Here is a 25838-nt window from a genome sequence, read left to right as displayed (position 1 = left end):
AGTGCTGCAGACAGAGCAGGGGTAAGCAGATTATTTCCGACAGCTTTAGGAGGCAACGGGAGGAAGATTAGTTCGACATGAGGCAGCTATCATAAGCAAATTAGAAAAGCTCCCCAATTAGGAGAAGAGACCCGGATCTGTGCCGTTTGTGATCTTCGGCTGAAAGGCAAAGTGCCCGTGTTATGGGCTGCAGTCCTGATTTAAGTTGAAATGTTGGCATCTCCTATCAGAGCATGTTAGCATCTGAGGCTGTGTACCGCCTCGCAGATGAAGAAAACCCTTGCTCTTGCTGCTGACTGCTCCCAATTCTCAGGCACTGTCCATGGGGCAGTGTTCCCCCTTGGCCCTGGAATACTCTCTAGGGCATATTATAATGTCTCTGTGCCGGGGGTATTCGACATGATTCCAGCATACCACACTTAATCTCCCTTGTTTGTTTGTCACAGGAAACCTGTGTTATGCAGAAGTCATAAAAATGAAGCATACAAAATGCCAGATACTACAAATATAATCAGACACTTAAAAAATCTCTCCCTTGGTTACACTATTTGAAATCTGCACCCACCCCTGATTTCACAAACAGGGTGACACTTCTCTGCCAGGCTATGGACTGGTCTCCAACAGGAGGCACGACTTTGTGTCTCAGGCCTCTGTGCCAGTGACAGACCATTGATGCCCACCACAGCTGGCCACAGAACTGTTACTTTCCTGCCAAGTCCACTCTGCTCTCTCTTGCTTCTTGACCTCTGCTGCTTGCAGTCCAGTGATGAGGGGTGAGAGCCCTGGGCAGACACTGCCAAACCCTGCCAAGAAGATCTGATACCGTCGTTATTTTTTTAACACCTAAAATGTATTTCAAATTAAGTTGTATTTTTCTAGATTTGAAACAACTCCAGTCAGAATCTATTTTGTAGTGTTTTTACTTTTGTTTTTTTTTTTATATATTTACTTATTTCTTTGTTTACTGGCAGTCCTAGGGCCTGCCTTCTTGCATACTAGGCAAACACTTTCTCTTGCAATTACAGACTGCAGCAAACTGTAGAAATCTATATGTTCCCATCACCTAGACATAATTATCTCACATTTCAAGTATGTCTTTCCAACTAATGCTTTATGCACGTGTTTTCCTTTGCTAAAATTGGGGTCTTAAAAATACATGCTAACAAGTGCAGCATTAACTCGTTGCTAACCATGCTGCAGGTGAGGGGCTCTGTGCACTTTCGGAGTCATCAAGAATGAATTTTGTTCAGTTTGTGTAGTGACTCGCATACTCTTTTCTTTGACAGCCATCAGTACCTAAGTGACATTTGCAGCGATTCTCAAGGCACTGATACTACATTATCGTTATCACCATATCTCTTTGAGCAGTGGTTGCATGCACTCTGTTCTTCCTCGTATATTCTCATCCCGACATCCCCAGAAGCCATGAGGCGGGGGCGGGGGAAGGACAGACATTGTTATTCCGGACTTTATTCATAAATGCAAAGTGACCCGCCTGCAGTGACAACCACTCAGAGCCAAGAGCAGGACGTGGCCTGTGCAGTCCCATCTGGCTTCAGCTGTGACCGGCTGAGTAGCACTAGGCACGTTAGCTCCCTAATCCTCAGTCTTCTAATCTAAAAGTAGGACCAGGGATGCTCTTATCAGAGTTGTCAGGACAAGAGTAGAAAGGCTTTTCAAAGATGTGCTCAGGCACATGCAGGACAGACAGGCAGGTCCTCAAGTGTCAAATGCAGCGATGGAACCTTGACTCCCTGTTCTTGTGACCTGGGAACACAAACCCAACTCCACCTTTTACAAAGTCATCCTTGCTGCCAGGACACGGGTCACTCTGCCACCTGGCATGGGCAGCTCCTGAGCACCTCCCACCACCAAAGGAAAATGGTCCTCTTGGACCCTTAAAAAATGTTCCTTTGCAGCTGAGAGGGAGGTTCCTACAGCTAAGCACTACTCGCCAGCTAACTTGATATTTCTCTATCAGCTAAACCGTCAGTGAATACATTCATCTTTCTTTATTTTTCTTCCCGTTTTGCAGTTCTGCCTCAGCCAGACCCAAGATTTCTCTGAACCAGATGGGCAAAAATGATTTTTATTAGTTCACCAGCCTTGTGGAAAATTGTCTCCTGAACTGTTTTTTTTTTTTTTTTTTTTTGGGGGGGGGGAGACTCAAAGCATAGCACAGGGTGCAAACCAAGCCTGTAGCAGTCAAAACTGTTGTCTGAAATGTCTTCAGACTGCAAGGCTGAATTTATTGCACAAAACAAGTACTAGTGAGGCGGAGGTGTGCCTTCCTGCTCATTATCACTGGAAAGGGGAACCAAAAAGCCGAGTAAAAAATTAAATTTTAATAATGCCCATGATATTTTCTAAATCTTTCCTGACAGAAAGACTCTCATTATTTTTATCTGTCTCCAAGTGAGTTCTTTTAGAGGCATCTCAGAGCTGGCCCCGGCTTGATTGTTTCCCGGGTCTTAAAGAACCCGCAGAAGTGTATAGACAGAGGGACACACTTCAGACTGTTCAAGGAAGGGCCGCCAGTGCACTCATGTTTCACATAGCGTATCTGCAGCCAGCACTGGCTAGGAATGCCTTCAAGCTTTCACCAGAGGGGTTCACACTCTTAGGATGCCTGCTGTAAACACCCCCAAACAGGGAGCTCCACATCCACTGCAGTTGGCTGTGACATGAACCCAGGGCCTCCTGCCCCTACCCATTAGTCCCAGGTTTCGGAATATTCTAGAAACTGCTCCATGCTGACTTCCAAAGGATTTTCAAGGAAAAAGTAGGGAGACATTACTGTCTTGGTGAGTGTGGATGCTAGCTTTCCATGCAGGCCGTGGCGCACAACTGTTGAGGAAACTGAGGCATGATGACTAAAGCCAACAGCCTACAATGATGGGAATTCTTCCTGTTTTCTTATCTTTGTACTATCTTGGTCCCAAAAGAATTTATAGATATTTGCATGTGTATTTTATGTATTATATACATATATGTATAGTATATATGTATATTACTTATATATACATATATATAAATGATGTGGTATGGTATTTATATCATGATAAAAGCATGGATATAAAAAATGAAGCCAGGACTGGGGCCAGTACCTACATTGTGTATGTACGTTATGGACCATAAGCTTATCCCAGGCAACAGGCAGCTAGCTCAAAGAGAGATGAGTTCAGCCACCTGAATCAATATCTGTAAGATAAAACTCAGATCTTTCTTCTCTACAACTAAAGAGAATGATTTCCCCTGAGACTTCACCATAGGACACATGCTGAGCTGGGTAATAAATAGTGTCCTCCAGTGTCCTTAGAGGAGACACAGCAAATCCCACCAGTAGCTTCCTCCTGCCCTTGGCTCTTCTGTGGCCCAAGCCAAATGAGGCACATGTGTGACCTGACAGTGCCCGCTCAAGAACTGGAGTGAATATCCAATCCAGGCTAGGCTGCTGTCAAGGAGACTCTAGTGTTTCCAAAAGGCACAATGGACCCATGCCCACACCACACACACCCTCACACCTTGGTCCTCAGGCTTCTCAGCAAGCCCTTTCTGTCAGCTGGACCTTCAACAAGTCTGCCAGTGTCTATTAGAACCCATCTAGTCATCTACTAGGCAATGGAGGTTTAGATTTCATCCTCCTTTGTGAAAATGAAAGCTAGGGAGCTGGAGGGCTGAGTCTCCAAAGAATAATAGCCAAGGGCTGGCTTTTGCACCTAGCCAGCTGCCTTCAGCTGGGTCCCACAATACATCCTTCTGATTTGTCACTGGTGTTCGGTTCCAGCGTGGTGCAGCAAACACGGGGCTGCAGAGTGTGCAGAAGCAGCTAGGCTCCTGACAGCTTAGTTTCTTCCCTTGCATCAAGTCTCGGGCCTAGGCACCAATCCTCAAAGATGTCTGGGTCTCCTTGTATTTACTGTTACTTTAGAAATGGAGAAACAGGGACATGGATTTCTCAACAGACTGTGAGCAGAGGAAATCCTGCAAACTTTCTATCTCCTCAGTGTCAGTAGAGATGCCCTTTTAGCACATTTCATAGAAGGTGGACAGTCTGCTATTGGAAATCACCAGCTGCCCTTCTCCAAGCCAAGACTGTGTGAAGGTCAAAGGGGCTGCTGGTGTGCAGTCTGGGCATGACCTCTGCCTGTGCTTCTTATGACCTTGTGTCTGCAAACGATAGACTGGCTGGTTTGTGAGAGCTGTAGACCTCTCCCTGGCCTTTGGCATGGTCGTTAAAAGCTGATTTGGAACGAAGTTTGGATACTTTCAGTGAAGGACCAGGTTACTGGTGCTTGCACACAGACTGACCCTCTGGCTTCTGAGAGCTACAGGGTCAGGAGGGCTGGGCCTCCCTTCTCCAAGAGGGTAAGAAGGACTCCTACACAGCGTCCCCACCTTCCTGGTTTTATTCTCAGTCATCTTTAGGAGTCTCAAAGAAGGCCTACACATTCTGTCTGCCCTGCAGGGGTGCTTTGTTAGGCCACCCGGTTCAACAAAGTGTCAATTTCATTGCCAATACTTAAAATGTGAGATTTTGTAGATTAGGTAATGCTCACTCTCCAAACAGATGGAGTCTGAGGAGCAAGGAGCTGAGCGTTGCCAGACAGGAGAGCAGGAAGGTTGCTTCTCAGGGACCAAGTGTGGGTAGCACACCCCTCAGACACTCCCTTGCAGGATTCCAACATCAGGTCTGTGGGTATGGAGAAACTCATGCTGGCTCAGAAACAGGTGACAATCTGCTCTAAACTGACAGCCCTGCCAGGAGGTCTAATAAACTGGGCAGTCTGTGTTTCATGAACAAGTTACCTTCTCTCCCAGCCCCAGCCTGGAGTGTGAGACTCCTGTTTCCAGGCACCCCACAGCGCTCTTCAGATCATGTGGGGGTGGGGACTGATGACAAGATCCGGGTTGCTGTTGTGTGTAGACATGGATGTGGTGGCTTAAATGGGAATGTCCCCCATAGGCTCTGGCCTGTGGACACTGGGTTCTCCGTTGGTGGCACTATTGATATGTGGCCTTGCTAGAGGTAGTGTGCCACCAGGGCTTTGAGGTTTTACCACCTCTCACCATCCCTTCCCCCTTCGCTATCTCTGCTGCTTGCTTGTGGTTCACACTGCGAGCTCTTAGGGGCTCTTCCAGCCACCACACCTCTCTCTGCCTCTGCTCTGCCTTCACAGCCTCCAATCCTCTGAAACCGAAAGCCCAGATTAAGTTCTCTGTAAGTAACTCATACACAGGGTGGGTAGCACCAGCCTCCTCTGGTGAGGAGGAGTGTCCCCATTAAACAAGACTGGTCCTGGGCCCCAAAGAGTTTACCTTGGACACGGCCTCTGACCTCTCAGGCTTCACTGCTCTCTCCTCTCCAACATGAGGAATCTACGCCTAGACCCAAAGACCTTTGCCAACTCCAGCAGTCTGCAAGCCTGGAAGGGACTGCACACACCTTGCCTTTCCGTGGTGTTGTTATTTAATTCTCTTCAAGTCCTTTCCAAATCCTTTGATGGAAGCAAGCTGCCTTGATCCTATGTGAAACTGGTAGCCAGCAAAGCTGCTCTCCAGGCCTCCTGCTGTCACCAAGTCCATATTTAAGAATGGCAGTGGCCGTGGCACCCAGGCTGCAATCTGATGTACACATTTGGCAATGCAGAGCTTGATGTAGCTACACATCACTGATCAAAACCCCTTGGACTTATCAGTGTGTCTGACAGGTACTTGTTGGCTGCTTTCCCGGGCTGGGGAGGGATCCCCGAGCCAGCCAATGGGACAGTCTCCTTCCCTTTTGATGTTGATGCTCCCACCTTGGAGACAAGGCTCAGCCCTGCTGGGGAGACTGTCAACATGAGGCCCCACTAGATAGCAACCTGAGGGAGCAACAGCCCAGTGAGCTGAGCAGGCAACAAACTCCCCACCAGCCCCTGGAAGCTTCCCAGCAGCTTTCCAGTCTCTGGCACTGGAACCTCTCATTTGCCCTGAAATGGCACCTCCTTTTACAGAGTTATTTGTCAACTGCACATACATTAAAGGGCTTTACCTCTCAAAGTGCCTGAACATCCTTAACAAGCTGATGCTCTTACCCCTGGTGGCTGATGAGTTGATTGGCATTGTTTGGGAAGAAACTGAAAGCCAAGTGTCATGGAGTAGCTTGCTCCAGGTCACTCCAGGTCAAACCAGGATCGTGGGCACAGGACAAATCGCCCTGGCCCTGGCGCACCTCTAATTACTGCCTTTGCTGGCAGCCCTCTGTCTCTGATTGCTCATTGTAGTGCAGAGCTCACATGTGGTAGGGACTCTGGGTTCCCTGTCTTCTTCAGATGCACTTGTTGAGTGTGGCGCTCCTGTGTTCTCTAGCTGAGAGGGGGCGTGTCTCAGTGGAGGGGGCGTGTCTCAGTAGCTTTGGGCTTGAAGGGGAGCAAAGCAAAGCAACAACGGTGCAGATCCAGCACACTGCCCATTTCTGTGTCCCACAAGCTGATATGGTTTTACATTTTATGTGATTGAAAAGGTCCAAAAGAATAATTTTTGTTACTAGAAGGTCATATGGAATTCAAATTCACATATTCCTGAAGTTCTGCTGTGACACAGTTCACCTTCATTTATATCAAGAGCAAAGTTGAATAAGTGTGTCAGGGCCTGGATTAGCCACATGACTGAGAGCATCCAACTTCACATGTGGAAGCTCTAACTTCTAAAACCTCAGAATGTGGCCTTCCTTGAACCTTCCTTGTGACATTTGCTAAAGCGAGGCCATACAAGAATAGGGCATGCCCTGATACAGTGTAACTGGTGTTATAAAAGATAAAAATTTGACTATGGGTTTGCACACACAAAGAACACCACACAAGGAGGACTGTGGGGAGCAGAGGATGCAGCTATAAACCAGGGACCCTCAAAGACTGACCACAAACCACCAGAAGAGAAGAGTGTAGTCAGAGATGTCGAGAGCCAGCAATGACGCAGTCTGGGTTTATAACCTCCAGAACTGCAAGATAAAGATTTCTAGCAAGTCTGAGGAATTTTACCTTATGGCAGCTCTATCAAATTACTAAGATTACTATCTGGCCCTTTACAGAACAAGTCTGCAGGTCCCCAGTAAGCCTTGTAGAATTTGTGAATGGGGTCTGAGCCCATTTGTGCCAGGACTCAGATCCTAGCTCCTGGTTCTTGGATTCCATGCTAGGGAGCTTGCTTGTGTCTCCATCTATCAAAACCTGTCCTTCTGGAGTTCCTTCTCAGGGCTCTCAGATCATAGACTATGTCAAATGATGTTAGCAAATGTGAATGATGAACTTCTGGGGATGGCTTGAAAGGTCGGCCCAGCCTATCTGTTTCAGGCCTCCTAGGCCAATGGTGAGTAGGATGGCTCCCACCTCTCTGGGAAGCTGCTCACTCTGCTCCTGAAGAAATTCTCATTCAGGGATGGAAGAATGCAGAGTCCTGGAGTCCCCAAGTGCTCTGGCTGCACACAAAGCTTCCAGAGAATACTCCCAGGACCTGAGATAAATCCGTTGTAGGGTGCAGGGAAGCAGTGGTGAAGGAAATGGGACCATGGGAAACCACTATGATGCCCAAAGCAAGATCAGGGGTCCATGTGGTGGCTTGATCATTGTCAGGGGCTGCCAAAGCAACGGGCCTTAAACTCGGTGGCTTCAAGCATCACAAGTAGTTTCTTAAATAGTTTCAGAACCCTGAAGTCTGAAGCCAAGAAGTTTACTGGACCATGCTGTCTTCAAAGAGCACAGTCTTCCCTGGCTCTTGTAGTTTCTGGTGTCCAGGCATTCCTCGGCTTGTGGTAGCATGGCTCCAGTCCCTGTCTACCTTCCCATGACACTATTGCTGTGTCTCCCTGTGTATACTGTTGACACAAGGGCACATGACCACCTGAAAACCAGACTATCTCGTTTCGAGATTCTTAAGGAATACTCTCCTTTCAAATGAGGTTACCTTATAAGCTTCCAGGTGGATGAGTCAGTGTGGGTGAAAGTGAAAATTCCCAACTAACTAAAGTTCCCCACATCAAAAGGCCATTGTGTGTCTATTCCTGAGAAGTTTAAATGTGACCCTTCAGGTATCAGGCTCACAGACAGATCCAAGGATGGACATGGGGTCTTCAGGAGCTCCTCTCTTTTTCTTTGTTCCTTGGCCCTGTGCTCCAATGGCAAGAGACAGGCTTCTCTCTAGCACTGTGACTAGAGTTGCCTTCAGTAGCTCTAGGCTCCCCTTGGCCCTACAATCAGACCCAGCAATGGTGGTGGTGGGGGGACTGTACTTCTCTCTCGGTTCTCTAGGGAAGTCCCCAGCAGACTGTACAGTCTAGGTGTCTTTGAACACATGTTTGTGCAAGAAATGGAGAATTATAATTGGTAGGGCTTGCCTAGGTCATATTCTACCTATGGAATCAAAGTGAAGCCCACCCAAGGCAGGTCCAAGTGATGGTTCTGGGTGTGCCAGCCCCCAGCACCCCAGCAGGTGACGGTATTGTGGGCACCCTTACCTGACAGTGGAGAGTAGCTAACCCTTACACTGTTCTTGTGTACAAGAAGACCTTCGGGGTCATAGTTCGCCTCCCAGGTGGCCTCAAACCTCAGTCTCTCAGGCTCACGTGACCTCCCCCTCCCCCACCCCCGCCTCTGCTTCACAGTAGCTAGAACTTTGGTTACCTGTATTGCCACACCCTGCACAAGCTCCTCCTCCTCCTCTTCTTCTTCTTCTTTTTTAACATCTCTGCCAAGCTCTGTGTCAGAGGGATACAAAAGATAAAAGAGATTCAGGCTGTGGAAGGGCCACTTTCTACCAGAGAAAACTTCACAGAAACAGAAAAGCAGACACCTGTGTGGCTAGTGTAGTGGGAAGCCAAGCGCAGGGAAATCCAAGCTCGAGCCAGCGTGGTCCGGAAGCCCTTATTACAGGCTACCGTAGATCAAGGCCTCGGTGTGGAGACATGGTGACTCAACCGAACGTGCCTTTTGGTTACAAATAATAGAAGACATGAATCAAACAGTCTTGAAAATGAAGTTAATTTATTTTCTCCTATGAATCAAAGTTCAAAGGAAGAGTGGCTTGCTGTAGAAGTGCCTTCAGCCCTAGTCGTCTGCCCTTCCATGGGCCAGCTTGTTTCTGAGGCCGGCTTCCTCATGAAAATAAAATGGCTGCCCCAGGTGGAGGCCTAACACTGGCATCCCAAGCTGCCTGGGTGACCCAGCCTTCACAACAATGACGGGGACTGCCTCTGCTGGGCTGGCTCAAGTCACTGTGGCCAGGGAAATGGAGTGCACTGCCCATCATTGCTTAGGTCACAGTTCTACCTGTGGAGCCAGGGGTGGCATGAGGTGTTGCTGCCAGTCCTCACCTGTGACTCTTGGGATGCAGAGTGGCCTGGGCAGCTTGCTGAGAGCTCATGTGGACACCATTGCTCCTGAGCGCACAGCAGCCTCAGGCCCAGCTGAGGAGGCTCCTGTTTTTCAGAGAGAAGATTTCTAAACAGTTAGATGCAGAAAGAGCCCAGCTTTGGGCTGGCAAGACAACTAAGCGGCTAAAGGCACTCGCTGCCACCACACCTGCTAAAGTGAGTTCGACCCCGGGCTGCACAGGATGGAAGCAAAGAGCCCGTTCCTCATTCCTGAGTTGTCCTCCGACCTCCACACGGACAGCTTAGAGCACACTCCGACCTCCACATGGACAGCTTAGAGCACACTCCGACCTCCACATGGACAGCTTAGAGCACACGCATAAACAGACAAAGAAATGTGATTTTAAATTTTAAAAAACAAAAACAACTTTTGAAGATAAAGAGACTAAAATTAATCTTCAAGGAAGGAATAATGACTTCAGGGATGTGTGCACCCCACACCTCACTGTACTTAAGTAGCCCTTCCCTTGACTGAGAAGGGGCAGCGATTATGCCCTAGACCTCATGACCTTAGAACAAGTCCCCTGTGGACCCAGGAGAGGCCGCAGGGTAGTGATAGTCCAGGTGATGGCCCCGGGGCCAGGTCCTGTGTCCTGCAAGGTTCAGGCTGTACATCGAAATAGTGAGACAGGAAGTCCTCCCCACCAGAGGATGGGCAGCTGAAAGACAACTGCTTCATGGGAGCAACCGCTTGCTGGGGTTTTTTGTTTGTTTGTTTGTTTTTGTTTTTTCCTGCCTGAGTTTCAGTGGCCAAAGCAAATCCCATGCCAATACACAACACCAAGGACCAGGGCAGGGCAGCGAGTGCTGGCGCAGAGGTGAACCTGGACTTCTGAAGAGTGCCAGCCTCTGCAGTCCCCTACCCCTCACCTCATGCCGAGGTCCCGAGGTCCCGTGGCTGCCTGCCTTTCGCTTGAACCAGCCTTCTGTGATTCCGCATGCCGCATGCCACACACAGGAGCTGCTTCCAGAAGGGGAGGAGACTGGCAACAGGAGATTAACCGCTCCCCGGGTTCCACACAGGGATCAGTATTTTCTATAATACTGTGTGAGTTTAACCTCAAAGTAAATGGTTAATTCATCTTATATCAACAGCGCTGTGATTCATAATGTAAACTTGGGAAATTTTTGATGTTTCGGGCCCACATTCCTTTTAATTTGCCTCTGCATTCTTTTAAAGCCAGTGTGCTCACTGATAGAATGCAGCATGCAAATGCGGGGCTTTCTGCCTGGAGGCGATTTAGCCTGGCTGGTTCAGTGGATGTCTTCTTTCAAGTGTATACTCTTTCTTAAATTATTTACTGGGTAAACACACTTTGCATTTTCAAAAGGGAGATTAAGACTGCTTGCTACTGGCCTGGTGGAACATCAAGGCTCCTTACCCGGAGTTAAGAGCAAGTTACTGGGGCTGCCCCCAAACTTCTTTCCTGGCTCACTAGCAGCTCCTTGACCTGGCTGGCTTTTCTGGTTCCTCCCAACTCTACAATTCTGCATTCTGTTCTGTTGCCCAGAGCAATAAGGATTTGCCCAGCAGCCATGGCCAGTGACTGTTCTCCAGGCTTCCTCAGAGCTGGGGTCTGCCACTGCCAGCCTTTCCCCCTCTCCCTGCCGGCTCAATCCCATCCACTCAGGTGGGTCATTTTCTGTCCCTAGAAAGACATATTTGCCCAAGTCCTTTGCAATCCAAAGCTGGGTTGATCACCTGGCCAGTCAGGCTTACATTCAGCCCTCACTGGTCCAGCTGTCTCTGCCCTCTGCTCCCTTCAGCTCCAATGTCTGGCTGGCCGCCCTTTGCACAGAATCAGTGATTGTCTTCCACTTGCACACACCCGGGAGCCTGGATGGCCAGTCTTTCCTCTAGCTTCTGAGAGAGGAGCCAGGGCTGCTCTGGTAGGGCACTGTGGTGGGGAGCCAGGGCTGCTCTGGTGGGGCACTGTGGTGGGGAGCTCCATTTTGAGGGTCTCATTTCTGCTTTCACTGCCATCGTTTCCTACCCTGACATTTTTCTGCTGATTTAATTTACCCAGATTTCTCCTATACCCTCCTTAGAATGGGATGGTTACAGTCCCCAGGGACATACTCTGTCATTAAGTTCTCCATCCTGCTCCCAAGTGCTGGCCACAACACTGTGTCCACGCTTTAGAAGTGAATCCTACCTGTTCTTTACAGGTAGATATGATCAGAGCAGGAGAGGGCTGGCAATGGGGACACCAGTGGGCACAGTGCACACGGAAGGCGAAAGCCAAGATTTGGAGCCTCCCATGTGCTTATTTTATTACTGTGGTCCAGATTAAACTAGTAACCCCCATCTTGGATGTTTGGGACTGTCTTCCCACAGAAAAGGTAGCTATCACCCACACTGTAGAAGAGACACTACCACGGGTTCCCTACGGCAGAATTTGTTAAGTTTTTATGCTTTGGGTCTGTTTCACTGCTGAGACTCGGTTCTGCTGACCTGCTTTGTAAATCTGACATGGGTGACAGTAGCAAAGAGAGATTTGAACAATGACTTCAGCAAACAGAGCCGTGCGTGGGGACCATCCTGAAGACGTGCCTGCCTTCCAGAGAAAAGGAGAAAAAAAAAAAAAAAAAAAAACCCGAGTTTTAAATGGTACCACTCAGTGTTCCTAATTAGCTTCACTTTAATAAACTGTGATGTCCCGTCCTTATTTACTTATGGGGTGGGACAGAGAACCCTTCCTGCCTCCTGGGTAAACATGGCCTGTTAAGTCTGAATTAGCTGTCATCACAGAAGAATTAATGTCGGACACAGGCTTTCTAGTAGGACAAGAAGAAACAAACAAGACAGATCTTCACTGAGCCTCGTGTGATAAATGAGGAGCAGAGCACACCATTCATCTCCTGCGAGAAAAGTGGGCATGGGCACTAAAGCAGTTTCTCGGAAGACGTGTCAGCAAATGGCGATCATTTTGTAACCTGTCAGGGAGAGAGGGAGCCTGGCCTGTTAGGGGACACAGGGGAGTGGACCACTCTAATGGGATGGTATCCATCCATCTGTGGAGAAGGAAGGCTGGGCGAGGAGTATACCACCAAAACCTCGTAACCTGATGTCGTCCTCCATCCTAGCTGCAGGGACGCTAAGTGGGTTCTTGTATCAAAATGCTCAGGTGGAGGCCTGACTCATCCCCACACACCCCTCCCTATAGAAGACCCTGTCCAGGGTCTCATGCGCATAGAAGGTCACAGGACTCCGAGTGTGCCTCTGAGCAGGTGGGATTTCTGCTGCAGGGCTTGAAGCCAGGTGGGCAGCCAGCTAGACAGACAGCCTCTGCCTCTGAGTTTCTATTTCCATGCGCTCTGTGAGAGCAGCAAGCGTTGGCGAGGCCGTTTGACCCAGGTTCCTTTTGAAAGGCTCAACAAAGCATTGTGGTGTGCGACCTCTTTTCTCCGAATGAGGTAACAAATTATGAAATCACTTCAGCGGAAGCACGCAGCAGGCATCCAGCGCGCCTGTCTCCTCTGCTTGTCCCTCTGAGGTCAGCATCTACAGGGCTGGGCTGGACCGGGGGATGGACCAGCATCCCCTAGAGAGCCCACCCACAGCCGCTTGCCAGGCACCTTGAGGACTCTCATTTCCATCTTTTTGCACCAGGGAGCATGTGTAACATTTCCTCCTGGCTTGACGAAGCCATGAGCCATACTGACAGGTGACGGCTTCACATCCTAAGCTGCAAGCTTGACACTTGCTTCTTAATCCTCTCCTCCCCTTGCTAAGTCTCTCCCACTTTTCCTGGGGTGTTTTTGGTCAGGTAAGTACCTCACTGACATATATTTCTTTGGAGTCTTTTCCTCTCATGGGGAAACACTGGAAGAAAAAAAAAAAAGGTGGGGAGGCTTGTCTCACATTCTAAATTAAAAAGAGATGCTCACACGGGCCCTTGATCACTTAAAGAGGCTATATGGTACCCAAATCCTGGAAAGCTCTTGATTCCCCTTAGCTTTTTGGTAAGCATCCAATGATTGCAAGCACTGTGGAGCTGTTCATAGACCTGGAACCTGTGTGTGTGTGTGTGTGTGTGTGTGTGTGTGTGTGTGTGTGTGTGTGTGTGTGTGTGTGCCCGTGCGCGCGCGCTCGTGATAGTACACACACGAACTCTACCTGCCAGACTGTAGTTTCTTTAGCCAGCCTGGCTTGGGCAGTATTGGTGAAAATGCTGTTCTTTTATCCACGGCACTTTTCTTCTCTCTCCCACAGAATCATCCAAAACCGCATCCTCCTCGTCATCCTGGGGATCATCGTGGTCATCACCATCCTGACGGCCATCACTTTTTTTGTCAAAGGACATTGATGCATCTGCTCTCCCTTGATAAACAGTGATCTTGTCTTGTTCTGAGTAATTAAGACAAAATGGTCACATGAATCATTCTTGTGTGCTGACAGGCCCCGAGTGACCCTCTGTCTCTCCCTCACCACTCTTCAGCTGGAGTGTGGAGAGTGTAAAAATATCTCTGTCCCTGTCTGCATGTGGGTTGGTTTCCTTCAGAGGTTGGTCTTTGCCCAGATTTGTTGTTTTTATAGGTGAAGGTGAATGCTTGTTTGCCTTTAGGTAACTTTGTCTGCTGTCCAAAATAGCTTTGCTAACATTCTTCCTTGCCTTGTGGGCATGCCTGGGGTCACGGTTTGAGAGAGGACACGATGACTCCGTCACAGAAGCTTCTGTGTGTCACGTACCTCTCTTTACCAGAAAGGTTTTCTGTGATGTCCGTGGATAAAATGCCAGAAAAATCAGACCCCAGCACCAGTGAGAAGTTCCAGAGGTCAGCCACGCCCTCTGCAGCATTCGAATACAGCCATGCTGCCCAGGCAACTTTACTGTAAAGAGAGAGAATTGATTCAGTGTCACTTGGCACTTTCCCTGGTATGAAATATTTACTCACCTTCCCCCAAATTCCGTACTCTCCAGAATTGGCTGGCAGTGTGAGAATCAGCACAGTATTTAATTGTGACCTCATTATCCCTGGCCCGTATAAGCATTTCTGTATCTTCTCAGTTCTAATATGAGCTCAGTCAGCAGAAGCCATAAGGTCTGAGAGGGTTCTCTCCACCCCTTCAGACAGCATGAGCAGGACTCCTGTGCTGGTGTGAAGTATGCAAAGGGAAGAGCCCTACAGTACAGTCCACCAGAAAAAAAAAAAAAAAAATCCTTGGTGGGAAGTATCCACTAACCTCCTTTCAAAGAATGAAGAATTGCAGACTGCTACAAAAGAACTGCTTGGGTTTCACTAACAGCTGTAGCAAAGCTTGCCTCGGTTCTCTCTGCATTCAAACCTCTACCACACTTTTTGATTTTCTTCCTTTCTTTCTGTCTGAGGTAACCAGGAATTGTGTTCAAAATGAGTTCATTTGTGATCAGGTTTAAAAGTTGCCCAAGATGAGGTCATTTCCCCTCTAGTCATGAAGCAAAATGTGTTTTTCTTAAGACTTCATAGGCACTTTTACAGGTCTGTACTATCTTTTTAAATGTAACTGGAAGCTTTGAATTCTTAAAAGCAAACCTATTCTCTTCATAAAAAATGCTAACCACCTGTGCTCGTGGAGCAAGATCATGTTGTACTTGGTGTGTCCCCCCCACCACACACATATGCGCACACACACACACACACACACACACACACACACACACACACACACACACACTCGGAAGAGAACCATTATAGAATAGACAGGAAATGTAAAATCTGACAGAGAAATTGTGCTTGTGGAAGCAGGCCAGCACCTGTATGTGTTCAGATAAATCATTTATTATTGTGTAAATAAAGGTGTAGTCTCTGTGTCCAAAGGGTGGGATTTGGGCGCACAAAGTGGGACAGTGGAGGAGATGGGCGGGAAGCCAGCTGAAGGGACCAGCTCAGCAAGAACCTTTAATTGTGATAATCGAGTTCGTTGCATCCTGATGTATGAAAGAAACCATTCAAAAGCAAGGAGACAGCCACCAGCCTCTGCCAACGCCTCTGGTGGCCTCCTTGGAGATGGGGCTTCTCCACTAAGGGTATACGGAGTTCTAAGCTGTCTGCTCCACCTGCCCCCATCTTCCACTCAGCTACTTCTGCCCAAGGTCACCTGACAAGCAGGGTGGAGCTGAGCACTGACACTTGGTGGCCCCTAAATATCTCACTGAAACCCGCATTCGCACAGGAGGGGATGAATGAGAAGAAAGGAGGCCTTTGCTACTCACCCCTCAATGGCTTTCTCTGCAGAGTTCTCTTTTGGCCAGTGATTTGGGGAGTGGAAATCTGTGAACATATAACCCTTGGACAGAGCAGCTCCATCCCCTCCCCTAAAGAGTGGCCACTTAGAAAGTCTCCTGACCATCTCTGTCCTCCTGCTGCCATGGGAAGAACACAGAGCCCTGGGGCTGGGGCTGGGGCTGGGGCAGTACCCTGCCTCCCTGCCTCCCTCCCTCCCTGCCTGCCTGCCTGCCTGACAAGGGAAGGAAGAGAGTATGCAAACCTGAGGCAGGTGTCTCTGGGTCCACAGTTCTAGGTTCATATTATGTAGTTTTCAGTTGTTGACTGTTTCTGAAGTTGGGAGCCTTTGTTTAAAAGTGGGGGGGGGGGAGATGAAATGACAGCATGGAGGAGGAGGAAGAGGAGGAAGCCCTCGCCATATAAAATTCATGCAGACTAAACAGTTTCTGGGACAGTATAAATAAAGCGATGCAACCCCGCTTCAGAATCAAAAGCAATTTAATTAAAGTCTCTTAAGTTGTAAAGAGTTTTAAATGTTCCGTGTTGAAGGCGGATGCCGGCAGATGCAGTGGGCCTGACGTCAGCGCCCAGGCCTGGGCTGGGAGCGAGGCCATTTGCTATTCTGTTTCAGGCAGGCTGGATTGTCTTATTTTGGAACCAGCTTGGTGGGGGGTTTGCTTTGCTCCTGCTTCTGAGCCCTGAGCTTCAAAGGCTGAAATTAATGGTGAACAAAATTGTGCGTCTCTGGCCGTCCCATGCGGGGCAAGCCCATTGAGGGTTATCATTAAGTAAAGAAATAAAGAGGGGGAAAAGCCTGCCTGCTCCAAAAACCTCATCAGATAATGACCTCAGTGATTGGGTTTTCATTACCAAACAGCATCCAGAGATTATCAACTCATGGAAGAAGGGGGGAGGGAAAGAAAGGAAGAGGCGGTGAGCATAGCCTTTCTCCCTCTTTCCTTTTTTTTTTTTTTTTTTTTGCACATCTTTTCTTTAAAACTGTCAGATCATTTCAGTATTTCAAATCCGAGGAAAACAGCCTGCCTGCTGCTGTATTTGAAGTTGTAATGGTGTCAAAAAGTCACGACTGACTGACAGCCGTCAGTCCCAGAGGGGCTCATTAAATCATAAAAACTTGACAAGGAAATAATTGCGCATGGCCAGCGACTTGGCGCCTGTTTAGACGGTTTTATTGTCTTTCATTATCAGTCCCCGCCATTACGTTCATTAACAAATTGCATTAAACAACTGTTAAGGGCTAATGATTTGTTTATCGCTTTTTTCTATTATTATTATTTAAACATTAGCTGTGTCATGTGCTACCCAGCAGCCTCTTGCCATCGTCTGACTGAATATTTTTCTACTCCGAGCCCTGGGTACTGTTGGAATATGAAATAGATTATTCATTACTCTCCTCTTTGCCACTGATTTGGTTTCATGTAGTGTCTTCCACAGAGAAAGATGAAAACTTGTCAAAAATAGGTTATATCTTATTCGAAGGGGCAGCAATAGCAGCGGGTACAGGCACACTTTAATATTTAATTAAGGTTGATGTTAGCCCCTTTAAATGACTTCAGCTGTAAGTTATATTTAAATGCGGAAGAGAAAAATAATTGTTCCTAATTTGCAACCTGTTCAGCAGGCATTCTTCAGTAGACTCGCTGGAAATTTTGAGGGGAATTTTTAAATAATGAAATTTTCCATCATAAATATTTATAGTCGTTTGTCTACGTAGCTGAGAATTAAATACAAGTGACGATTTCCTCATCACTTTGGTGTGAACTGTTCGGCATCTCTGAGCACTCCAGGCTTCAAAATGTGTCTGGAGAAGTCCACAGCCAGGGACTGTAGGTGTCTGTGGCCCACACTTGCCTCCCCCTTTGCTGAGTGTGTGGTCGGGAGACTGTGTTCCAAGTGTAAAACTGTGTTCCAGAGTGTGTGGTCGGGAGACTGTGTTCCCAGTGTAAAACTGTGTTCTGAGTGTATGGTTGGTTGACTGTGTTCTGAGTGTGTGGTCGGGAGACTGTTCTGCAGGAAAGGCTTAGCAAAAGCTGTGGGAGCCTGAAATGCTGGCGGGAAGGTGTGCTAAGCCATTTGGGGCCTCTGTGTGGTCAACTGGAGCTCATTACAACCCTCACTCCCCTAATGGGTGACAGGAGCAGCCCCGTGGAGTGCTCCTCCCTTTCCTTTCAGTGGCTTGCCATTGGTGAATTGATCGGCTTTTCCATGGCTGCAACCTCAAGGGGCCAGAGAAGACAGAGCCCAATCATGGTCATCTGAAGTCCTCCTGCCATGTCCCCTTGTTGTACCTGATCACCACGTTGTTTAGTTTATGTAACTATGGAAACCACAGCCTCAGGGCTGGGTGCTCTGGTAAAGGTGAGAGATGGGCACCTTTTCTCCATCCTCTTCCTGGTCCCCCTCTCCATCCTCAGGGGCAGATCCAGGAGTCATGAGCCAGCCAAGAGGCATAGGACCTGGTTTCAGGTCCCCTCGATCCCTATGAATGTAGAAATAGGGTCCACACCTGGGTCTGGAGGGCCTTCGGGGGTTAGCGACTAGAGTCTAGTCCATATTAGTCACATGACAACCCATCTCACCTAGAGTGACCTCCACACCCCAGGAGAAGACAAGCTAGAACCGTTTCTCCAGTGGGAAGGAAGATTGTGCAGTAAGCCAGCCCCACTGAGACAAGAAACTCTCCTCTGTCTTGTGCTCCCCCATTGCTGTGACCTGCTGGCTTTCAACAGGACCCAAACCTTAAATGAATACTGGTTTCTGTCCTTCACCTGTGATGCACCTGGCCTGGTCTAGTAACATCTGCCAAGGTGACACCTCCATAAATGTCTTGGAGCCAATAGGCACCACACCATGATGGGTGATGCTCCAAGGTGGCCAGGAGCACCCAGCCCAGACAGAAAACGAATGTGTGACTGTAGCCGAGGCAGCCAGGGGAGTGACAGTCCTTCAGGGCCTGCTTACCAGAGGCAAATGGCAAAAGCAGGATGGGGGGGGGGCGGCTCCGGGAGCAAATGACCAGATTGTGAACTGGGAGGTCCACCAGGAGTTAGAGTAGTGGGCTCCTCCCAGATAAGAGCAAGAGAGATCCCAGGGAGTAGCATCCTGAGCCCACTGTGCCCTTCCTCAAGAGGGACCAGTGAAGGGATAACAGGGACCCTGCCCAAGTCACCCATTCCAACTTTTGAATCACCTTAGCTACATAAGCAGGGTGTGTGGGGGCACCCAGGTGAGGGGAAACGGGCTACATGCAGAGCTCAGGCCTGTGATTCTGCAAACTCTCACCCCTGCTTTCCTTCATCCAAACAAGGCCCTTCGGCATGAATAATAGCTAGGGAGGCCGGGAAGGAGGAGAGCTGCCTCTCCACCAGTATTGATCCGCCAAGGGCTGCCTTGGCTTTTCCTGCAGGCAGGACCACAGCGGGGCCTGCCTCGCGCTGCAGCCTCTCCCGGTGCCCCGCCTCGCACCTCCCGGAGCCTCCCCCAGGTACGTTGAGAGCAGGCAGTGCCAGGAAGGTGGGGCCCAGGGAGCCCAGGCCCTTCTCCACAGCTCAGCACAGCTTCCATGCCCCAAAGTTTTTGTTTTCAACTTATTTTGCACAAAATGCCCTTGTTAGAGAGAAACGGATTTTTTTTTAAATGATGAGCCCCCAAAGAGTTGAGGAAGAACACCTCCTCAGGCCACAAGGGTCTCCTTCTCTGACTGAAGAAGGCCCTGCATTGGGTAAGCACCAGGCATGCCTTACTGAGTCTCCCCGGTCTTTCTCTCTGCCTTCCGGTGGCCCGGTTATATCTCTCCTCCATACAGAGAGTCCCAAGACCTTTGCCCCTAGAGGGACACACTACTGTGAGGTCAGCTACTGAAATCCTACCACTGTGCTTTCGGCTTCTGACTTAGGATGCTGGGGAAATGCAGATTCGGCCTCCCTAGGTGACCTCATTGCACCAGTCACCTCTCTCTCTCTCTGCTTGGATGTCTGCCCCTCTCCTGGGCCCTCGTTTGGGTGTTTTCAGGGTGAGGTATGTAAGGGAACACCCTGCAGCCTCCTCTGTCTTGGTCCCTCGGGGTAGTAGAGTCACAGGCACTGTCTTGCCCTAGAAGCCCACACCAACCTGCACTCTTGGCCTGGTTGTCAGGCAGACAAGGAGGAATGGGGAGAGGCAGAGGGAGGTGAGGGTGCTCTGGCGGGCAGGTCCTTCGGAGGAAAGGTGTAAGGTGAACACAGGAGTTAGGACGGTGGTCCAGAGGTCTGGCCTTGCTTCCTCCGTCAGCATTTGCAGCCTGTCTCATCCCAGCTCAGGGTCTGAGAAGTCCCAGGCCTCTGTACCGTGCATTTGACAAATGGAGAAGGGTCCCAAATGGATGACTTATGCCTCAAGTGGATCCCCAAGCTGTCCAGGAGCCTTGTCCCCGGGAGACCTGGCCCTGCTCAATTTGCATGTCTTGTCATTAACCACGCCCACCCCTCCTGAGGTAGCGTTTCTGAAGGACTTGGAGTGGGGAGAAGGGGGTTGTTCCCATTGAGCTCATTATGGTCCCACACAAGACTAAATAATCCAGCCTCTCCCTGTTCAAAAGAGAAGTGTAATCAGATTTATTCATCCCACCCTTGAGGATTTACCAAAGCACCTACTATGTGCCAGGGCCCAGAGACACACACTGAAAGGGAGATGTCAGGGAACCTTGCTGTGCCAGGCAGAGGTCTGAAAGGTCTGCATCCCAGCAAAGTCCAGCATCCCAGTTTGCCTTCTGATCTCCGATATGTCATTCTCAGGGGCTCAAACTGTCATGGAGAGGCCTCTGCCCTCAGTGCCTGATATCAAGTGCAGCTGATATCAAGAACCCATTCCCCTGGAGGTGCATGGCAAAGAACATTGGAGATGCAGCATTGGGGGTCCTTCTTCCTTGCAGTTTCCATCCCTGCATTTGCAGATCTGTGAGAAAGCAAGCAGGAGTCCTCTTCGCCTGTAGGTGGGTGGGTAGGTCCCCATCGTCACTGTTTCTGCACCCAGGACCCGCCCTTGAGAGGGAGACAGGAATAGGGAATGTTTAGATCAGGGCTGACTTGGAGGGTGGGATTAGTTGGGTTCTTTTTCTTTTCTTTCTTTTTAGGTTTGACTTGGCGGGCAACAGAAGCCCAAAATATCATAAAAGAGAAAAAAAGTTGCCAAGTGGCTAAGCGGGGCACCACAGGAGCGTTTCTGGGCTCCGTGAGGTGAGCAAAGAGGAAATGGAGCAAGGGCCATTTCAAAGGCTTCTGTGTCCCCCTCCTCCTTTTTATCCCCCATGAAGAAGCAGGAGAGAGAAACAGAATTTGTATCAACCTCCATACATACCCCCTCTCCCAGGCAGTGGAGAATCTGGTGTTGGGGTGTCTAATGTTGGGCAGGAGGAGCCTGGGCACCCCAGCAAATGCAGCCATGTATCACAGCCCATGTGGGTCCTCTCTGAACTGTGTGAAGGAAGAGGAGACCCACAGAGCTGGACACAGTGCGTGTGGCGGGCGGTGGGGGAGGAGTTGCAGCAATGAGCCACCCGGATCTGCATCCTCCAAGCTCAGTGCTGGCCACCTTGGTGACACCTGAATGTTCAGATGAGCTCCAGTTCACAGACTTTTGAGCCCTGCATGCTGCAGGGCCAAGCCGACCAGCCCACTGTTGCTCTCAGATGAAGAAATGGGTCTAAGAGAGAGAGAGAGAGCATCATTTACTGAAGATCTTCTAGCAAGTTGACAGCAGAGCCAGGGGGAGGCTCTAGGCCATCAGTGTTCCCCTGCATAAAGAGGTGTCACTTCCTTCCAGTGGCACACGCTGGAGATTTTTGTCTTTGTGAACCTCCGTTCCCACACCCATTTCCTGACCCCCGGAGACATAGCCTAAGATTTTCATGACCCTCGGCTCGGAATCCACAGAGCTAGCGATGTGAGTAGAGTTTGCCTTCACACCACTGGTGCCAAAGTTCCCACTGTGTGCAGAGACATTGACTCCATCCCAGCGGCTACACACCTTTTTCCTTGAATGTCCAGTCTTTGCTCCCAGGGACCTAGCAGGGAAATAAATATCCTAGCTGGCATCTCAGTGGAACTCCTCAGGTCCCCTGAGGAAGGCATCTCTAACCTTTGTCCCATGGGGTGTCTTCTCAGCCACTCTCCCCACCAAAAGAACTTGTGAGAAACAGTTCATATCATTAGGGGCACCACCATGAGGCTGCCCAGGACAGACTTCTGGAAACTCCTCTGCTGCTAATACCAACGGGTGCTGCTTCTCCTGAGCGGTCCCGATAGCTGGTGGTTAATGAATGGCTAATGAACATTGACAGCCAGGATCAACCTGGCAAGGAGACGATAAGTCCTTGTTCTTTGTTCATCTCGACCTCCTCTGGGCCAGCCAGCCTGAGACCAGCTCTTAGAGTTCTAGACCCTGCCATGCACTGGCCTACTGTGTGAACTCTGGAAGTCACACTCTACCTTCCGAGATCTTCAGCCAGCAAATGGGAAAATGGGACCACAGCATCTCTAGGAAGGGAGAGCTATGGCAACTCTCCAATATCCACACTAATGCAAAGGGAATGTTCCTAAATAAGGGCCATGATTTGGGGCAAGAAGGCATTCTCTTATTGTAGAACCTTCTAGAAGACTAGGACCTATAGCATGCTAAACTTCTGAAGAGTCTTGGGTACAGTTAGTGTCACACGGGGCCTGTGTTCAGAAGGGCCTCCTACATGCAGAGTAATACTCTGTGGTTGTCTTGAAATTATTTATTTATTTTTTCTTCCTCCATTTTTTATTTAAATTAGAAACAATATTGTTTTACATGTCAATCCCAGTTCCCTCTCCCTCCCCTCCTCCCCTGCGCCCCACTAAAACCCTACCTATCCCATATCATTTTTGCTCCTCAGGGAGAGTGAGGTCTTCCATGGGGGGGGGGGTCTGCAGAGTCTGTCATATCCTTTGGGATAGGGCCTATACCCTCCCCCATGTCTAGGCTGAGGGAGTATCCCTCTATGTGAAATTGGCTCCCAAAGTCCATTCCTATGCTAGGGATGCAAACAGTTTGAGCTTTGTGCCTGTAAAGGACATGCAATGGGATAGTAGACTGTGACCTGAGAACTTGGCACATGCTACCACTCAGGAGATCGGGAATTTGGAACCAGACAGGTGTACAGAGAGCGAGCCTGTCTCAAAAAGGGAAACAAGTAGAGGTTTTAAGGGAGACTTAAAAGCTAGTGTGGAGTGCCAATCTTTAGCCTACAAGTCCCACCCCCAAGTTTTGTTTTGCTTTGGTTAGTTGCTTTTCACTTTCATTGTTTGGCCTCTTTTGTTTTGTGGTTCTGGAGGTTGTTTAGCCTTTTGAGACAGGCTCTCACCATGTGGCCCAGCAGGCCTTAAAACAAGCCATTCTTCACCAAAGAAGATCTATAGAGACACCCAAAGAAAGTCAGGCCCTCATGAGGAAGGGTCTAGCCACCACTGACTGACCATGATTTTGACCCCTCCTGGAACTGGGAACCTCATCTAGATATCCACTGACAACACACAGAGGCTTTAAGTACCAGAGCTGCAATTTGGAAACCAAGCAAGTTATGTAATAAGATTTCGTCTGGTCCAAAAGCTGGGGCCTTGACATCTCACCTAGCCACTGGATTTTCAAGCCAAGCCTAGGATACTGGGCTCTATCCGAAGTCCCAGTGCCAAGGAGAGCGAGTGCCTGCCAGGTTCAGAGCAAGTGATATCAAAATGGCAAAAGCCCCGATTCCATGGCTGCTTTCCAGGACAGGATACCCATTTGAGAGCCACTTTCTATGCCGCCACCCTGCAGGTTCCAGGACAGCCAGCCTGGCCATCTGCTTTACATCTGAGATGCAGTTGTCTAAAGGTTTGACAGACCCAAAGTAACATCAAGTCCCTCTGAGAAAATGCCACCACTTTTAAATGATGTTCATGGCGTGGCCATCCAGCACCGTCATCTTGTGGACTCAGTGAAACCAGTTAACAACTGTTTAGCTTTTCCCAACTATGCCGGATGGTAGTTCTCTCAGGTTAGCTCTGGGTGGGTTTGGATGATTTCCTGTGTTACATTTTGACTGATATCTTCTGGCTGCAGCTCATTTTTCCTAAGTAATTCATTAGGCCTGAAAGCCACTCCAGAGTGGGATTAGAACCCATGTAGTACACAGTCTGTTAAACTGAGATCCACTAATTAATCGCTCTTCTTGTGTAACTGAGCGATAGCGCTCCTTCCCCGAGGAATTGCAATTTCATGGTTCCTAATGATGCTCCGATTACATTATCTGCATCACTTATGCTGGGGTGTCAGGAGCAGTGCTCGGAGCCTATCTTGGGGACGGGGAGAAATCACACTGAAACTAAGCGGGTGGAGGAGGGGAGGAAGATTGGCCTGTGCTTATTAATTCACTGCTGTTTTTACATCTCACTCAGGAATTAGTTCCCAGTCCCGTAGGCTCCCAGCTCCACAGTGCCTCCTTCCCCAGAACCTCCCCATTTTGTCTCTAATATTTAGGGTGGCTGTTTATAAAAATCTGTTTTCCACAAAGCAGTTTATTCCATCATTTATTTTTATTAAATTTCTTCGAAATGTGGCTCTACCTGTCATTACTATGAGTAATACATTTCGGTGGTTGTTTCCTGAACTAACTTGTCTCATTGGGCGAGTTAAATAAAAATGCATAATTCCCAAGTCTGCTGCTTCTTTTGCATCCTTTCCTGTGGAAAGGTAAAGTCTTCACTCGCCATCCTGTACTGTGAGCACGGGACTGTCACTTTTTAAAAATAGTGACACTTGGGAGGTTCATGTTCAGGGTTTTATCTTGTTTTTATACGTGTGGTGTCTTCATGGCGTGCACATGTGTGCACCGGTGCATGTGGAGGGTGGAGGTCACCATGAGTTATCTTTCTTCAGATGCCATCCACATTATTGCGTATTGGGAAGCTGTAGCCACGCCTACTTAGGGGCTGGCTACAGGTTCTCCTACATTATTGAATTAGGGCTCTTACTGCCTGGAGCTCACCAAGACCACTGCCCTGGCTGGCTACTGGGCTTCCAGGATCTGCCTGCCCAGCACTGGAATTTTAGGCACATGCCACTGTGGGAGTCTCTCTCTCTCTCTCTCTCTCTCTCTCTCTCTCTCTCTCTCTCTCTCTCTCTCTCTGTCTCTCTCTCTCTCTCCTGAATAGGTTGTGGGAAATCAAACTCAAGTCATCATGTTTGCAAGGCAAGCATTTTGTAACCCAGGCTATCACCCCAGCCCTGTTTTGTGGTTACAAGGCAGGGTCTTCCCATGTTGGACAGTCAGCCTTTCAACATCCCTAGGCTCAAACAATTTTCTTCCTTAGGCCTCCTATGCCTGGCTAAGATTTTTTCTCTTTAAATTAATTTTTATTATTTATTGTGTGTTTATGTATATGGCCAATATGAGCCACAGCATATGTATGGTGGTCAGAGACCAATGTATAAGATACTTCTCTCTTTCTACCACTCAGACGTAGGGATTGAACCCAGGTCCTCAAATTTGGCAGGACCCTCCTTAACCCACTGAGCCATCTCATCAGCCCCTGTGGCTTTTTTGAACACAGTCAACTTCCCAGAGAGATGGCAGACCTTACTCTGAGCTGTTTCCCACAGTGGTGACCTTGCACAATCAATTCATCTCCCCACTGAGCCTCGGAGAAAATGGCACTCAAATGGAAGATAGTTATGAAGATCCCGCTAGACACCCCATTGGGACCTACCTCCAAACAAGTGACAGACCAACCCTGTCTCGTGCACCGTGAATAACATAAATGTGTAGGTCTGCGGCATTGTAGAGAAATACTGTTTGTGGAGCTATTGTTGTTTAGAGCTTCTTGGGTTTGGGTTTTTCCTCAACAGATTCCTCATGATCAAGGGTTTAAAATACTTCAAGCACACCACATACTCCTATAATCCCACACCAAGGAGGCTGAGGCAGAGGGATCTTGAGAACAAGACCAGCTTGAGAGGCTCTATCTCACTAGAGAAAGAACTTCACAGGAGAAAAGTGTTGAAATACTAGGCCAGGCATGCACTGTAACCTAGCACTCCAGAGACTGAGGCCAGCAGAAGGCTAGCATGATCTGTGCTAATAGCCCTCTGCAGGGGGACCCTGCCTCACAGAACCAAGAGTTGGGCACATAGCTCAGTGACAGAACATGTGCCAGGCTCA

General features: G+C 48.8%; 1 protein-coding gene across 3 annotated transcripts in view; it reads left to right on the top strand.

Annotated features, from left to right (window-relative positions):
- Vti1a (vesicle transport through interaction with t-SNAREs 1A) overlaps window positions 1-15189 on the top strand; it is a 351036-nt gene extending 335847 nt beyond the window's left edge. For all 3 annotated transcript variants that reach the window (XR_004768934.1, XM_027407002.2, XM_027407005.2), the window contains one exon: window positions 13626-15189. Coding sequence is in view for 1 of the 3 variants with exons in the window: in XM_027407002.2 (XP_027262803.1) it covers window positions 13626-13719 (94 nt within the window). In the remaining 2 variants the exon portion in view is untranslated. The remainder of the gene's footprint in view (window positions 1-13625) is intronic.
- The last annotated feature ends 10649 nt before the right edge of the window (window positions 15190-25838 follow it).

Source organism: Cricetulus griseus, chromosome 3, assembly GCF_003668045.3.
Source record: "Cricetulus griseus strain 17A/GY chromosome 3, alternate assembly CriGri-PICRH-1.0, whole genome shotgun sequence".
NCBI lineage: Eukaryota > Metazoa > Chordata > Mammalia > Rodentia > Cricetidae > Cricetulus > Cricetulus griseus.
The sequence above is the reverse complement of the archived record's forward strand: the minus strand, read 5'-3'. Positions and strand labels throughout refer to the sequence as shown.